The 17,686-nt window shown below is 40.3% G+C and overlaps 1 protein-coding gene across 2 annotated transcripts in view; it reads left to right on the top strand.

Moving 5' to 3' along the window:
- Positions 1–3,128: 3,128 nt before the first annotated feature.
- The window catches only part of LOC141782774 (plakophilin-3-like), a 33,652-nt gene continuing 19,094 nt past the window's right edge, over positions 3,129–17,686 (top strand). For both annotated transcript variants that reach the window (XM_074659497.1, XM_074659487.1), the window contains exons 1-2: positions 3,129–3,491; positions 15,674–15,762. In XM_074659497.1, coding sequence (XP_074515598.1) covers positions 3,278–3,491; positions 15,674–15,762 — 303 coding nt within the window. In that variant the 5' untranslated portion in view covers positions 3,129–3,277. The remainder of the gene's footprint in view (positions 3,492–15,673; positions 15,763–17,686) is intronic.

Genomic DNA, 17,686 nt, shown 5'->3' with positions numbered 1-17,686 from the left:
GAAAATTCATATGGAATGAATTAACTTTACATTTATGAGTAGCTTTTAAGTTAACTAAATAAGAACAAAGTTAGCAGCACATATTCCTGGGTTTATGTAAATAAAAGTAGGAGGTCGTGACCTCTGTGTGTAAGCGAGCGTCTGAGTGTGCTGCTAGACGTACTCCTCATTACATCCACATCCAGACTCAGAGTCAGTGGGTTCTCTGTAGGCTCGTGTAGAAGCCTCAGGGTCTCAGTATTTGCACGATTGTTTGTGAGGCCGGCTGCGGGAATCCCTCCCTGAGCCTCTCTGCTCCTGATTTATTACTCAGACTTCAGACCTCCCCCAACAATTCCCATGCTAGCTTTAGGTGATGAGGTTATTTCCACATTCCTGGGCCCTTAAACAACCGCCCCATCAACAAGAAAACTCTGCTCATTTCGCAATACTATCATTACTCTCCTTTGAAATGTTGCTAAAAGGACAATAAGCAGTTGGAGCCAGAAGGGAATACCAGCCAGACTTCACTCGTAGTATTTGTGTACAAGGAAAACTGCTTCTCAACAGCTTGTATTTACGTTGTGCTTCACCTCAGTGACCTTTTGAGGGGGGAACTTTTGAGATGACATCATGTTGTAGTTTCTCTGAAACGTCACTTCAGCTGAGCTCCACCCTGTCCCTCCTGATGGATCCAGTCATCGTATTTCCAAGATCTTACACAACATACACACATGTGATATGATGTCAGGGTTTACTCATATATGGTGAAGGATAAATTTAGTTACATTGAGCGTAACTTTTAGTCATGTTCGCCTGACGTCATTGAAGATTCAAGTGAATTTACAGGAGTACCATTGAATTTACTCACTGCTCAGACATTTCCTCTTGCTCCAGCATCAGGCCTAAATGTCCACACTTATCTGTGCTAACAGCTTGGCTCTATGGATGGTAATGTTGGTCTTTCACTGGGTCCAGACTGAAATGTCTTGACAGCTATTGGATAATTGCCATGGAGACTCCTCTTTCAAATCTTTTTATTGTTTTCTTTGTAGACACGGCAAAAGTCTTCTTATCAAATGTAGAACATAACTCATTGTCCTTGGCATGAAATAAAAACAGAAAAAGGAACACCCACCCCATGTTGGGCTTGGTCACATGAAAAGGAAAAAGAAATAATAAGAAAAATAATTTAGAAAAAGTAATAAATTAAACTAATTAAGAAAAGTAAATAATTAGAAAAATTAAATAATAAAAGAAATTAAATTAAATCAGATAATGGACTTTAAATAAATAAAAATAAATAAAAACAAATAGGGAAATAAAGAGGGTCGTAGGAGAGGTGTTGTGAAGATCCCTCCCCCCTTGCCATGGAGACTCCTAATGGTGACTAAATTGGTGAAGAAGAAAAATTTAATTTCCCTTCGGGGATCAATCTTCTTCTTCTTCTTCTTCTTCTTCTTCTTCTTCTTCTTCTTCTTCTTCTTCTTCTTCTTCTTCTTCTTCTTCTTCTTCTTCTTCTTCAACACGTCAAAGACTTTTAATCTTGTTAAATCTAGTTACTGTCATAAACTGAATAAACCTGTGTGATTTTTTCTTGAATGTTTCTGTAAAGCACTTTGAATTGCCCTGTTGTTGAAATGTGCTATACAAATAAAGCTGCCTTGCCTTGCCTTAAACTCTTTGTACAGAAAGTTGTGCATCACACCGGCATAGACTGCATCCACACTTGTGTTTTAGGCTGTTCATATATATTTCTGCTCACACTGCAACGCCTACGTCTGACTAAATCAACATAACTACAATTTAATGGAACATCATTGCATTGTTTGTTGCAGTGTATTTGTTGATTATACCACTGGGAGTCACTAAAGTCACATATTAAACACATAAACTCTTCAGTAGCTCTAACTGTAGTAGAAGTAGACTACAATCACTCTCACCTGTCAGCCTCAGGCTCACTGATAAATTAGACAGGTGAAGGCACGCAGTACATCACTCCAGTCCTCTGGATTACATCAGTCCTGCCTGTCGGCCACCCATCATGCACTTCTACAACAGCCTCGTCACTGTGACAGTCAGCTAGTTAGTGACTTTACCAGTGACTTTATACATAGACACACTGACTTTCCATCCATGACCTGTGTTGACACACAAGGTTCAAACAATAAATAGCCAAAACAATAGTTTGTTTATATTATAATAAATACAGTTATTTATGAAAGTAAATAATTGACCAGTGTTGCCAGATCTTGCGAGAGAAACAAGCAACTATATATATAGAAACATGCCCAAAAGAAGCAACTCTACCCCCAAAAAAGCCCAAAACAAGCGACCTTACCTACCTCAATATGAGAAATAGAGGCAGCCACTTGATCACTTCACATATATGTATGAATTTATCTTGGATTGCGCGCATTTCAGTTCATTTTGCATTGCATTGCATTTTTGCATCTATTTTTAGCTTGTAACTTTACATTTTTCTTGTCAACTAATAAAGGGATAAATAAAAACAAACAAACATAAAAAAATAAATCTTTCTTTTTTTTCAGTAAACTTTATTTTAAATTTGTAAACAATACAAAGAAAATTAAATCAACATATAAAGTAAATAAAGGGATAAATAAAAACAAACATAAAAATATTTTTTTTCTTTCAATAAACTTTATTTTAAATTTGTAAACAATACAAAGCCCAATTAAATCAACACATAGGTAAACGATACATATAAAGGAAATAAAGGGATAAATAAAAACAAACATAAAAATATTTTTTTTCTTTCAATAAACTTTATTTTAAATTTGTAAACAATACAAAGCCCAATTAAATCAACACATAGGTAAACGATACATATAAAGGAAATAAAGGGATGAAAAAAAAATACAATTTTTTTTTTTTTTTTCTCTTTCTGTTTTTTCTATAAACTTTATCTTAAATGTTTAAACAATACAAAGAACAATTAAATAAATACATAAAGGAAATAAAGGGATAAATAAAAACAAACACATAAAAATAAAATAACTTAAATAGTTTGCTGTTGTTAATTAGTTCTTGACGTCATTAGTTGGAGACATGTCTGTTCTGACGTCACTAGGTGGATCTTGTTGGTTTGCCCCCCCCACTACCCCCCAGTCCTGCAGGACCCGCCTCCAGTCAGTCTGCTGACCGACCGGGTCTCCATTTCGTCTCGGACCTTCAGAGACATCAGACCTCCTGTCTCTCCTCCTGGATAACTTTTCTTCTCTCTCTTTAGTGAAGCTGTGTTTTATCCTCCTCTCTCTCTGTCTCTCTCTCTGTGATGATGATGAGCGTGTCGGCGGCAGAGAGCTGCTTTCTGTCCGCTCTGCAGCCCAACATCTCGTCCTGCACCGCCTATGTGGTTCCCTCGGACGGTGCCTGTCCGGACCCGGTGTCTAAAGCCCGCAGGGTCCGGGAGCAGGTCCGGATGCGTCTGGCTGAGAAGAAGTCCTCCTCTTTACCCAGACTGGACGACTCTCTGAACGGAGCGACAGGTGAGACACACACCTTCAAAACCTGGAGCTGCAGGTGAGCTCCAGCTGCTCGGAGAGGTTAGTGTCTGCAGGTTGAAGCTCTGCTCCAGCTGCTCAGAGAGGAGGTTGCATGTAGTTTGAGAGGTTAGTTTGTGCAGGTTGAAGCTCTGCTGCTGGTGTCAGACTGAATCAATCAATATGAGGCAATAACATGTGCAGGGTCAGCAGTAAAAACACACTGATAAGGAGTTAAAAAGCAGGTAGAAGTGATGTAAAGTGTCTCTGTTCACACTGGATGAGTGAATCTGGCTCCACTACTGGATGAAGGCTTAAAGCTGCAATGGTAAAAAATGTTTGGACCAATTGTGCAGTGAAACAACAGTGACATATTATTATCTATTATATTTATGTGATAGATAATAATATGTCACTGTTATTTCATTTTGTATTTTTTTTTAAATGCTGCAGATGAGCCCCAGCTACTCAGAGAGGTTAGTTCTCCAGCTGCTCAGAGAGGAGATGCATGTTGGTTTCCAGTCAGTAAAGTGCAGGTTGAAGCTCCTAGTGCAGCTGCCAGACTGAATCAATCAATATTAGGCAATAACATGGACACGGTCAGCAGTAAAAACACACTGATAAGGAGTTTAAAAGCAGGTAGAAGTGATGTAAAGTGTGTCTAAAGTGTGTCTCTTACTGGATGGAGGCTTAAAACTGCATTGGTTAATTTTGTTTGGACCACTTGTGCAGTGAAACAAGTTGTAATAGTGACATATTGTTATTTAATCAAGTTGTTGTGGTGAAAGTGTAAGCAAACAGGTAAAGCTGCAGTAGGCATATTTGCCAACCTTGGGACCTTTAAAAAAAAAAGGGAGAGGATTTGGTGGTTCTAGACCAGGTGTCAGCAACCTGCGGCTCTGGAGCCACATCTTCAGCCCCTCTCCAGTGGCTCCCTGTGGATTTTTAAAAATGGAAATGAATAACTGTTCTTTGTTTACATTTTCATTTTTATTTATCTTTGTTGTAGGTCTATGGTACGACGGAGTATTATAGCCACATTGAGGAAAAATAAAAAAATCTGAGATTTTGAGAATAATGTCATAAGTTTACGAGAATAAAGTCATGATATTATAAAGTAGTAATTTTACGTGTTCTTTTCTTTTTTTCTCATAAAGTTATGACTTTATTCTGGAAATCTTAGATTTTCTTTCCCTCAATGTGGCCCTAATACTCAGTAGTACATTTGCTCTTTGGCCCTCACTGCATTATAGTTATATACTATATACTTCGACTATAAACTGTGTTACCTTCATCAAAATGCTCGAATGTTTTGCGGCTCCAGACAGATTTTTTTTTGTTTTTTTGCCTAAAATGTCTCTTTTGATAGTAAAGGTTGCTGACCCCTGTTCTAGAGACTTTTAAATACTGAAAATAACAAAATATTGAGTACACTGCAACAGCAGTGTTTTGTTAAATAGGCCTGCTTTTAATTTTACTTTCGATTCTCAGGAAAGAAAACTGAATAATTCATCCCCACTGGTGTGAACTTGGCGTGTGAATCTCTGGCATAAACTAATATTCATCTGTTTTTATTTATTTTTGTTCCTGCTTGAGTATTTCTTTCTCTTATCACTCTCCATTTCTCTCTCACGGCACCGCATATGCGCTCTGAAACCTGTTATGGTACGTGACCACAGACTCAGTCCTGTCCACGCTTCCCATTCATTGTCTATGTAAGCAAGCCGTGCAATGCATTCTGGTAGCGTGGCGGCGCGTTTTGCGAGACGGAGCGTCCGCTCCTCATTTGCATAAAGTTGAGGTGTAGGCTACTTTATACAAATCACAAGCGTCTGACGTGACTCGCCGCCTCTGGAAACTCCCTAGAAGCTTTTAAACTAAACGTTGTTGATCCAAAATAAAGACAAATTATGACAAATAGATGGCTTATGTATCGTCTCAAATGTTTTCAGAAACACATTTCGGTGAACTATTTTTGTGAAATAAGTTTCCAAACGTGCCGCCATGTTGGTTTGAAAGCTTTGGAGCAGCAGCCCACAGAGGGAACGAGTTCATCCAATCAGGTGCCGAGTGCCTTGTTTCTAGTGACAGCCCGTCAAGCATCCAATGCTGGGAAGCGGCTCGTCCCCTTGCGATAAAAAAACGCCCCTGTTGGACACTTACCATTATTTCCAACGGCTTGCGCAAAGCCACGACGGCTTTTCGCTGCTTTGAGCAAAGTCCAACTTTGGGTGCGGGAGAGGGCAATGAAAAACGGGAGAATCGGGAGGGTTGGCAAGTATGCAGTGTGTAGAAATGGAGCATATATGATTTAAAAAAAGTTATTTTTATAAAACGGTAACTATATCGTGACAGTAGTGCATGAGACAGGTATTCTGAATACAATCATGTCCTCCGGTGCTCCTAATGGCATCTGCAAGATTTCACAGACCCGAAGAAAACAAGCAGTCAGAGCTGATCTGGAGTCTGCCGTCTCTGAGCAGCTACTATTATTTGAATGCTTACATTCGTGCCCTTTTTATGGTGTAATTACTATTTATCCTCACCATTAACACCTCAGAGATGTCATGAAACACGGTTTAACATCTTTTCTTCGGGGTCTGCTGCTTGTTAAGTTTGACATTCATTCACCGAGCAGCTCATTAAACATTAAACTCACGACTTCCTGTTCAAGTTAAAGATGAACAGCAGCCAGCAGGTATCAGTTTTAGGCCAGTGTGTGTGCCCTTTTTTCTTTCTCTGTAAACAGTAATCTGAGTGGTAACTATATCTCTATACTCTCCTGATGTAACCGTACACCATCTGAACACAGAAGGGGGCTTCTGGGTTTAGCTGGAGAGGCGAAAGTCTTTGGGGTTATGGTTCGGTCTGTTTTCGGTAAATGTGACCATCAGAATTCAGCAGTTACTCATCTGACTGTAAAACATAAGCCACTGAAATGTTGGCACCTGGCCAGCAACAGAGAAAGTCAATAAGTCAGTAGGCTAATGCTCCATTGTTCTTACAAAAAGACTACGACCCCTCAGTTTTCCAAAGTTCGAACAAACAACCTCAGGTCACCTCAGCTTGGGCGTGAAACTTGAAATGTTTGACAGAAAACCTACATTACAAACTGAATGTGAAATAAAGTGACAGAAGTGGGCATTTAGGAGGCAGGGAGGGTTTAATGAAGGATGTTATCCAGTTGCATTATGGGAAACTTCCAAAGAGTATAGAAGCAAAGAAACTCCGGTCTTTTTTTGACAACAGCCGTTGCTGCCATTTTGGACTGAAAATGCTTATTATATTTATAAAATGTTATTGTTCAACACAGGCCATTTCGGTAGAATATGACAACAGAATAGAAATAGTTTAGTTTTACTTTTGTACGGCACTTTGTAGGCGGATGTTTTACTGGCATCTGGTAGTCGCTTTTAGTCCAAAATGGGGGCTAATGTTGCAATGGAATGAACAATTGACTTTCACTTCCTGGCAATATATACGTTCTTTGATCTGTTGCTTTGACTTTTGACCAATCTTTTTTAAGAATTGTATCTCCTGAACTTTCTAAGATGTAGTCTTAATTGGATAGAACCAAGCTAATTTAACAGTAATCATTTTCTTCATAGGTCACACCGAACCCAAAGAAACGTTGCGTACCAAAATCAAATGTCATGTACCACCCTGTCTGGAATGAACCCATGCACACCGTTACAACACTATTATTCATACAGTCAAATACGATCCCAGGATGATGTGGAATTTTGAAATGATGAAATTCCTCATTACTTTTTGTCATACGGTCACTTGATCCACTAAATAGAGTACTGTGTGTGTTGTCGGGTGAACTTTTGCTCTGATAATAGCTTTGACACATCATAGCAGGGACACGATAAGAGAGCTGTAGCATCCCTGTGTTAAAGCTGAACACGTACATGCTTGTCATTGTGGTCCAGTTCATCAGAAGGCTATTCAGAGGAATGATGTCACAGGACTTTCAACCCGGTTTTACGGGAAGGCAAATAAATACCACGACATTACACAAACATTCAGCATGTCATGAGTATGCATTTTAGCGTTTTGACGTGTCATTTGTACGCCACGCATACGTCCGCAGTTCAATTTAGGGAAGGAAACCACTTACTTAGGGTTAGGGAAAACATCATGGTTGGGCTTAAGTAAGTAAACTAAGTACGGATACAACTACGGAAAACATGTCACAAGTGTTAACAACAAACGTGACAAACGTCACTAACGTAACTTACAAAACAAAACACCGGTCAACAACACGGATCTCTTGGTCAAAAGTCTGGTGTTTTTTGGGCCCATCCACCTCCCTACCCACACACCATACGTGGTCTTTCTCGCTTTTTATACTACGTCACAAAACTCTTACTGTAGCATTTATACGTGGATGCGTTTACGTTGCAGTCATTACAGGATACACGGTGTACAAATGACACACGGAAATCAAGAAAGGCGTACTCATTGCACGCTAAACGCCTTGCGTATTATCGTGGCATTTATACTCCTTTTCCTGCGAACAGGCTGGGACTTTAGCCACTCAGTTTATTGATTGATTTAAAAAGCCATTAATTCAAACTATTATAAGAAGAGAATAGTGGTTTATTCTGGTGTATAGTTCGCCTGCTACACAGATTGGTGTTTGTGCACCATGAGGACCACACTATGCGTGGGTTACTTCCTGGTCATTTCCTGTTTTTTTCACCTCTCTATGGAAAGTTTAATTATGACATCACAGTTTCCCGTCTGGATGGTTTTGAGTTATAACTCTTCACAAGAACGAAATACAACGCACAAGTGAAGCACACAGAAATCCACCTCATTGTCTGTGTCTGGGCATGTGCAGGTTTATAATAGTGGCCAGTCATCCTGGGAAGTGGAGATGATCCACATCTGTCTCATCGCAGGTCGTGACCTCACATTGGTGGGAGAGGAAGGAGAAAATCCGTCCTCCTCACTGCTACTCCTTCTCCTGTCCCGATAACACAACCCACCTCAGTTTGACCCAGCAGGGAGTCGGGATGTTGTTTGAAAGCTGCATGTAACGCTTGTGTGAGATCGTCTTTCACTAGTAAAATGACTAAATCTCCAAGCCACACACAGATCCCATATCTGTTCCCATAAGACATACACAGTTTTAGATAGAAAAAAATGTGTGGGGCAACAACTCCTTTGCACCAATGCAAAACCAGAAAATTACACAATTTTATATGATTCACTATTTATAGTTTCCCACATGGAGTTAACTAGAATATGGACTTAATTAAAGGGACTGTTTGTAACTTCTTACACGTATAAATCATTGCGGGTCGGTGTCCCATGCGCGCTCGCGTGTGGCTACGCTGTTCAGACTCAGACTCCAACACAAACTACAGTGAAGCACTAAAACGGCAAAGTTCTATCTAGTGAAGCCCGTCTGTTAAACAGTGTTGACCGCGGTCAGAGGACGCGGGGGAGACCGTAGCTTTGGTCTCCAGGGCCGGAGTCTCTGCTGTACTCTGCTCCTCTGCCTGCTTGCCTTCATTCACACACCGCACTCGTTCTCGCTCTTTCGCTCCACTCTCACATGCATGAGTGCACACTCCACACTGCAGAAGAGTTAGTTTAGCTCTGAGAATATCTAGTGAATGTACAGTGGACGTTTGTGCAGAAATAACTGCTGCAGCTCCTCCAGACCAACAGAGGTTTTCCGTGTCTTGTGAAGTGACGGGGCTCCGCAGAGAGAAATGTTATCGTCTCCGACCAAAACTCCGGTGTCTCCCCTGTTCCCTCCGGCCGCGGTCGGGAGGCTGAGGCAGGAAAAGCCAACACTAGGATCAGCAGTGATTCATGGAGAGACCTTCGTCTGGTCAGCTAACATTACTGCCAAGCAGCTGAAATATAGAGTGATATTGTGCTTTTAGTTGACGTGTGTCGCCTCACTGTTTTGAGCGATGCTCGTTCATGTCTATGTAGAGCGAGCACAAGCGCGAGCAACAGGATGCTGACTTTCGTTGACTTAACGACCACAGGTGTCGCTGTTAACAAGCAATTTCTGATTCTTACAAACAGTCCCTTTAAGTGTATGATGAATTGGCTCTTATTTTTATATAACCTAAATAAGTAAATTTCTGTCAGGAGATGAATGTCAGTGCATCACCTGGTGTGACCTAAGTTTGGAATTTGTTTTGTGTGACATTTGGAAGTTGAATGGAACTGAATGAGCCGAAGAGGTTTGGCGAAATCGGGTGAAGTTCACACATTGTGGTCTGAATTCAACATAGTCTGGATGCAGTCCAGCCTCAGTAAAAATGAAAACAAAGGAAACAGATGGAGAGGGCCAGCGGAACAAAATAATGCAGACGGAAACGAGCGCAGTCACAAGAGATGCTCGTCAACTCCAGGCTTTAACTTGTAATAAAAATGTTGAAAGAGAAATGCAAGTTAGCTGATGTTCTGGGTCAACGCCCCTCCTTAAGCTCATCGACCACCTTGTGTGTGGAACATTCCTTTCCAATCTCCTTTTCACAGCGTGTTATCAGAGCCTATTTTAGACTGGACTGTACTTCAGCCACGGGGTCAGGCCTGCTGTCATTGTCTCATATCTTCACTGGGTCATAAAACTACAGGGCTCGACATCAGAGAAAATTAGATATACTAAGATCTAAAGTTTTCCCTCAGTTAAAACATTTCTGGCTCTAGATCTGTAGATTTTTATTGTCCTGAGACCTGAAATAAAGCATGCCGGATAAACTTTCAGAAACTAAGAGTCCTGTCTTTTAACCTTGATTTTTCTTTATCACGTCCAAGTGATAGTGGAAAACATCTCAGGAGATTCTATTTCACAACCTGAGGTAATAAAAACTACCAAGGTTGTGAAAACAACTGACTCAAAACTGAGTATATGTCTGGACCGTGTACGGTCAGTCTGTGAATTTGTGGCTTAATTGTTACACAAATAGTCAGTGGTCATGTCTATAATATTAAATCCAGCGGTACATGTCCACCAGGTCCGGCGAGGACACTACGAGGACCTGCTGCTCCACTCAACTGGCCGTTCAAGTGGTGACGTACCGTCTCGTTGAATCCACCTTTCTGTTATTCCGTCTAAAAAACAATCCACCAAAATCAACTTCTGAAAACATTTTAAGCGAGTAGCAGTGTGGATCTTTAGCCAATCACAATCAACCATTGTGTAGCCTAATTCAAATCAAATCAAAGTGGTCTGACATCCAGCTTCAGTTTCATAATGAACCCAAAATATTTTTACACTTCTCAACTGGTGGGGCTGGCCCTCAGCAGGCGCATCGTCCGGTGTGCCGCGACCGAGGTCTGCTTGGAAAGGCCCGACCTTGAGTTTTACACCACCCCTCGCCCCGGACCTCGCCGCTGCCCGGGGTCGTTGAGTTCTCGCTGCGCAGTGCGCCCTCTCTCCCTGTGGTGAGGGACGGGATTCCCGGCGCAAGTGTCAACCGGGGCAGACTGTCCTCACTCAGTGCGAGGGGTCTGTGGCGATGCCGGCGCCCCGTCTCGTTTACCATGCTTACGATGTGTGACTTTTTGCCATCAGCATTCAAGTTCTTCAGAGATCTAGCCTCATAATTTTGTTACTCAAAGTGCTCCAGATTGATGTATTTAACTTTAAAATGTTCAAAATTTTCTTTTGGGGGAACACCACACCACAGTCTCTCAAAGTCCCGTGGGAAACACTGTATTATGTCATCCAAAACTGCCCCCTGCCCGCATTTCAAAACTCATTTCGGTTGCCACTGGGGTCTATACCGCTCTCATGTCTGTACGCTAATTATAAAACTACAGCCAGAAGCTAGTGTGGCCACAAAAGTTCCCTGTTGCATGTCTACTCTGATCATATGACCTTCTTTTAGTGCAAAACATTAAGACATTTAACCCCAAAGATTCTCAATGTGTTGTTTGTTTCATCCCACACTTAAGCACAGTGTTGGAAATATAAATAATATACGATTTGGTTATTGTTTACTGAGTTTAGAGAGTTAAGAGTGTTGGAGAACAGGCTGTTTTCTTTGGGTATCATGGGACAAGAACTGGAGCTGTAGTAGAAGAAGAGATTGCGACAAAGCTGGATTGAGTAAACACAGGGTTGAGAAAGACTTCGCTGGGTAGTGTGACCCAATAATGGCTGAATGAGAGGAGCTGCACACATTCCATAAACGCAATAAATACATAAATCACCAAGAGACTTCATGTTTGCAGAAGCCAAAAGAGAAAATAGTCTCATCTGGGCTTAATCACAGTCATAAAAGTTTGAGGGAGGAGTGAATTAAAAACATATTTAAACTTCAGAATAGTAATACTCCCATATTCTGGGTTTCTCGTGGCAATGTGAGTTTGTTTTTGTTCACGCACAGTAACTATGGAACCAGTGGTTGAAGTGCCAGTACTCCTCTTATTCTCATGTTGGCGTGTGTATCGGCCGGTTTCAGCAATCTCTTGCTACTTATTCCTATTTATTCATTATTTCTTAAAGCATGTTATACTGTGTCAGTCATAATCAGCTGTGGTTTCATTGCTATATTATACTTGGGCTATGCATCTTCTATAGTAGGCCTATTATACTCCAATAATATTCCAACTGGGACATTATAGGGTTAAGGTGGTGTGTTTGTATATTTACCCCCCTGTGTACTTATTACTTAAAGTGATTTTCTGTGTTATTTATAGCCTATAGTACTTAGTGAACTTAAAACTATGCAATTTTACATAATTTTGGACCATTATTATTACTATAGATAACTCCCAACAAGCTTAAAAACATAACTTACTATAGTTGAATAATGTTTTCATTATTTATCACAGCCTTCCTCTGAAGTTCAATTCTTCTGTAAATGTTTGCCCTGTAAAATCATATTCTATAAATCAAAAGAGCAGATTCAGGAAACTTTTAAATAATGTTTCATTAATTATATTTGTTCACAAATAAACAAAAAAGTGAAGTCGATCAGTCGATGAGCAGCGCGTGACGACTACCTCGCTGAACTGCTGCATCGCTCACGTGTGTGGTGTCCACACTGGCAGCGTTTCTGCTGCGACTGCCATGCTACTGCCAGCCATTTCTTTCTACATAAAGATTGCCTTATAGTTTGCTTGTCACTGCATTTTCCACAACACTGTCCAGCAAATATTTCAGAATAAAAGCCTTGTGTTAACAAATGAAGGAATTCTGTTAATTCTGCTAGTGGGCTTTTATTTTGAAAGGGAAACACAGTTAAAATAAATATTCATTTTTTTCCATGTCTGTGACATATTCTACAGATATAGACATAGTAATGTAGCTGGTATGATGTCAATATACTGTCCAAAGGTAACTTCCACAGTCTATTTTTGCTGTGAACCACGCGGCACGTGGAAAAAATTAGGCGAGACCTCAAACCTCTTAAGTTAAAGGAGATATCTATGGTAGAATGGAGATGGCACCAGACACCCCTGATAGAGCAGTCTGGGTATTTTCTAGGCCGTGGGATCAAGGAAAAAGGGAGTTCTAACAGATCCGCCACTACTGGAGACTCTCCTACTCTCCTGGATCACGACCAACAGAGATAGCTAGTTCAGAAACATACACAGTGTAGCGCTCGTGTTATGCTTCATCAGCACGAGTTTGTATGACGTGTTGTTGTCCGACCACGATACAGGCAATGATTTTTACCAATGAAATCCATATTTTTCTTACACAATTTATCTTTTTTTTGGGATTTTGGATTTTTCAGCAAGGAAAGTTTCATTGTACAATTATTAGACTTTTACTAAAGTAATGTTGCACGACCTTGTTTCAGCAACAGAGACGGCATGGACGGACTTTAAACCATGTATTAATAATTACTCAAACTGATGAATGAGATGGAGATAAGGTTTAAAAACAGTGGAGCATTCCTTTAAATGTTGATGCTGATAAAATGGTGCGAAAAAATCTGGATCATTACAGTTATTAAGAGGCTTTATATGTAAAGGCTTTTGCCATCTCTGTGGTTCTGTTACTTTGTAATAAGACGTCCAGATGCTGTGTGTGCTCTCCTTATTGTGGTGGTGGTGGTGGTGGTGGTGGTCGTGTTTGAGTACATGACCCCTGACCTGGTGATGCTTATGTTCAGGCATGCAGGCCAGGTCCCCTCCCAGCAGCAGCATCTCCTCCCTCCTTCCTTCCGCCCTGCTGGACTGGATGGCTTGTGTTGTTCTTCTCTAAGCCGTTTACCTCAGGCAACGCTCCCCCTTTCCTCTCTCTGTGTTCAACTCGCTGTGTTTGTTTTACAGTATGTTATGTGCTCTGGAGTCTGAGAGTGTTCATACATGTGGTTACAGTGTGCAATCTATATATAGATTCATGTCTGTGTCTACATTATTCCCATCTGTGAGGTGAAAGGAATCCATCAGTTTTACAGTAGTTCTGCCCGATCGCTGTTATTTACAGAGACTTTAATATGGAAAATAATTGCGATAAATTCTGAGGTAAATATTGGGGTAATTTGGCAGTAATTCCAAAGAAATATCAAATAGGTTACTTGCTAATTATCATTTAATTACCATGAAATTTGCGGATCTGTAAAATTAATTTCCTGTTTACATGGTTTGGTGGTTTCTGTTTAGTGCTAATGTTAGCATGCTAATGTACTGTATGGCCTTTATTCGTTTCCGTGGGCCAGTCTCGCATCTTGCAGACTAACCTCAGCAGCCCGTCTGCCTCTCAGAAATCTTGAGTCTTGACTCGATAGGTTGGAGACGGGCTCCGATCAAACTATCCAGCCCTGTGTCCTAAAAACTACGTTCCCATACAAATTGCATTCTGAATTACTGTATTTAGTTATTTCGAGGGAAACGTATTTTGTTGCGGATTACATTTGTTTTTGGCGTTTCACAAATCAGCCTTTTCTCATACCGTTTGTAGCTATACATATGATAAGTAATCCACTGTCATTCATATATATCCCAGGAAATCATTCATATGTAATCCAAGTGTGAACCAGGAAGTATGAAGAGGAGGTCGGGGTGGACTCAAAAAACACCAGCCTTTCATCTAGGCGTACGTTTTGGTGTTAGTTTAACCCAAACCACAATCTTTTCCTAAACCTAACCAAGTTGATCTTTTCTTGAACCTAACTAAGTAGTTTTGTTGCCTAAACCTAACCAAATATTTTCCTGTGAAGATGGAAGTTTATTTTGAAAAGACTGGAGTGGAAATTGACACGTGTATCATTTTAAGCCAAACCATTATGTTTTGATTTTTTTACTAGATTTAACCACATAGTTTTGTTCCATTTTTGTTTTTAATTTACAACGTTAACCACGTGTTTAAAGCAGTTAAAAACTGTTTAAAACTACAACTGTAATCTGTTATAGACAGGGTTGACACCTTTTCCACCAACGTGGAACAAGTTCTGTTCCGGTTCGCTAATTTTGAACCGTTCGGAGCATTTTGGATAAAAACAAACATCTGCAAACATCTGCAATAACAGATCAAAAGCTTGCAGGTAATCAGTGCAATCTGCCATCTTGCTACTACTGTTTACTCCCGTTGTGCCCGTTGAGCAACGCCCTCCGTTGATGACGCATCCTTGATTACAATGGTTCCCGCTGCTGGAAAAGGGGCATCAGTGATTCAACGCCAGCACAGGTGTTTTATAGATAAACTGGCGTGTCTTAAAGAATACCTTCCCTTAAAATGTCACCTTTTGTTTTGTTCTGCAGACACATCTGTATCCGCTACACTCACACACACACACACACACACACACACACACACACACACACACACACACACACACACACACACACACACACACACACACACACACACACTCACTCACTCACATAGCCGGGCTCATACTCACACCAACAACCTAAATACCGATCTCCTCTTTTACACACACACACAAATGCACCACGCTTACACATGAACAACAGTTCTATTCCCTACTGTATCTGTCTGTTTAAAGTCTTTGTAATGTAATTCTCACTGTATGCATGTATGGAAGTATGTATTTATATATATATATATACCTATGTATGGATATATGTTTTGTCCCTGTCTGTTAAATCCCCCGTTGTGTTCAAGCTTCAACAACTTTCACCAACGAGGTGGCATTCTGAATATGAATATTAAATCTGTTTTGACACAGTGGCATAATTATCAAGTACACTAATATATATATTTTTTTATCTTTCTTCTCTTTGTTTAGACTTCAGCTTTCCTGAGGCAAAGAGCTTTTCCCACACCCATGGTTTCAGTTCCAGATCCATGATAACCACACCCAGCCGCGTCATGGCTGTGAGTACCGCCTGCCTGTACTGCATTATACTCTGATACATGCAAGAAAACGTTCCAAAGAGCCGTCCGGTACAGATCAGTGCTGAAATACTGTCGCTTTGGGGATACGTTTAGAGTAGCTTAGGTCAAAGACAGAAAACACAGCTTAAAGGGCTCATTTTCAGGTTAATACTTGCATTTTGGGTTTCTACTTGAACATGTTTAAATGCTTTAATGTTAAAAAAAACACTTATATAACACGTCTGAATATATGGAGGACCACAAGAGTCAGGTAAATAGTAATAAAGCATTTAATTGATTATTAACTAATTGTACAATAAACATAGCCATTAATAAATGTAATTTATTAATCTATGACTAAATGGTCAAAATTACAAAGTATTTAATTATTTGACATTTTAATGGGAAATAAAATAAAAAGAAGAATTCTGAAAAGAATTTACAAATGTAATATTAATCTATGAATAAATAGTTCATCAGCGTCGGCTGATTTGACCACGGAGATGAGAGTGACCGCTGGCTTGACCGCACGTTACCGCAATACGATAACGTTTCCTGTCCAGGACAGAGTTAGCATGCAACTTTAGCCGTGATGTCTAGCTCTGCTTTTCCTGTCAATGAGTGAAACCCAAAGTGTTTCCATCCTTTACTGGATGTGTAGTGTTTACCACGCTGGTTTGTTTTGGTTGACGGAGTTGGAACGGATATGACGTCACGTTACTCAGACTACAACAATAAAAGTGGTAACTTCCTTCTACCTCCGTATAGACTCAAATGTAGCTCATATATCGATTCTGGCATTAAAAAATCTATTTCAAAATTGTAAAAAAAACATTTTTTCCCCTACCCCTAGTTCTCTGTATTCACAATCACAATCTTCTTGGGCGGCGCTAAGTCCAGGATGCAGTGAGCCTTCTAAAACGGTAACACGCCGATGACAGGAGGGGGGATTCCATCTGAAAAAGTCAATGGCAGTCTTATACACACAGTCTACATCCTGTGAGTCAGACTAATCTGACATGACCTCAGTGTCCTAGTGTCGTGGTGGCTACGAGTTGAGTTGGGAGAGAAAATAAAAACAAATGGTAAAATTATTAACCATCTGTTGTTAACATTATCTTTGACCTAACATACATATTGTGAGTGCAGGTTTCCTGTAGGTTTCCTGTGCAATGAGGGATTATCAGCAACATTCCTGGTATACTCACTCTCAGTTTTATCTCCAAGTAAAGTGGTTTAGATAATCTGGATAGACTGACGGCTTGTTTACAACCAGTGCGTTTCAGTGCGTTCCAAGATGTCAAAACTATGAAAATATGACCAAAGTTGTAATAGATTGTAACAGTAGCAATATAAAACATTCTCTAAAAGAAAAAGGCAGTTTTCACACACACAAACTGGAAAGCAATGTAGCCAGTATTGTGTGTGAATAATACTGTTTCCTCTCAGGTCTAATGGTCTAACACTGCTGAGCAAATTCCGAACAATGTAAAGACAGAGGAAAAATATAAACAGGACGCGAGTCTGTTGCTTTTATCTGGCCAGTCTAACAATGCAGAGGCTGCGGTGAACTTCCTGCAGCTTACAGTAGCCGGCTTTAATGAAGGAGTCGAAGGAAGAACTGTTGACCCACAGAAATAGTGTAGGAGTAGAACGGACATTCAAATCAACGTAGCAGGATGGTGACCGCTGCGACTGTTGTAGCGGGCTAACTTCCGTACTATAAACTAAATGGATTTACGGCAATTCGCTGACTCACTGAGGTGAGGTTTTGCAGTAACAACTAAAACGAGCAGTGGAGTAGTAACGTTACGAAGCATAAAGAGCCAGAGTAGATGAGTAAAATGAATTAGATAATTAGCAAGTAACCTATTTGAAATTTCTTTGGTATTACTGCCAAATTACCCCAATATTTACCTCAAAA

The sequence above is a fragment of the Sebastes fasciatus genome, chromosome 2 (assembly GCF_043250625.1).
Source record: "Sebastes fasciatus isolate fSebFas1 chromosome 2, fSebFas1.pri, whole genome shotgun sequence".
Classification (NCBI taxonomy): Eukaryota; Metazoa; Chordata; class Actinopteri; order Perciformes; family Sebastidae; genus Sebastes; species Sebastes fasciatus.
The sequence above is the reverse complement of the archived record's forward strand: the minus strand, read 5'-3'. Positions and strand labels throughout refer to the sequence as shown.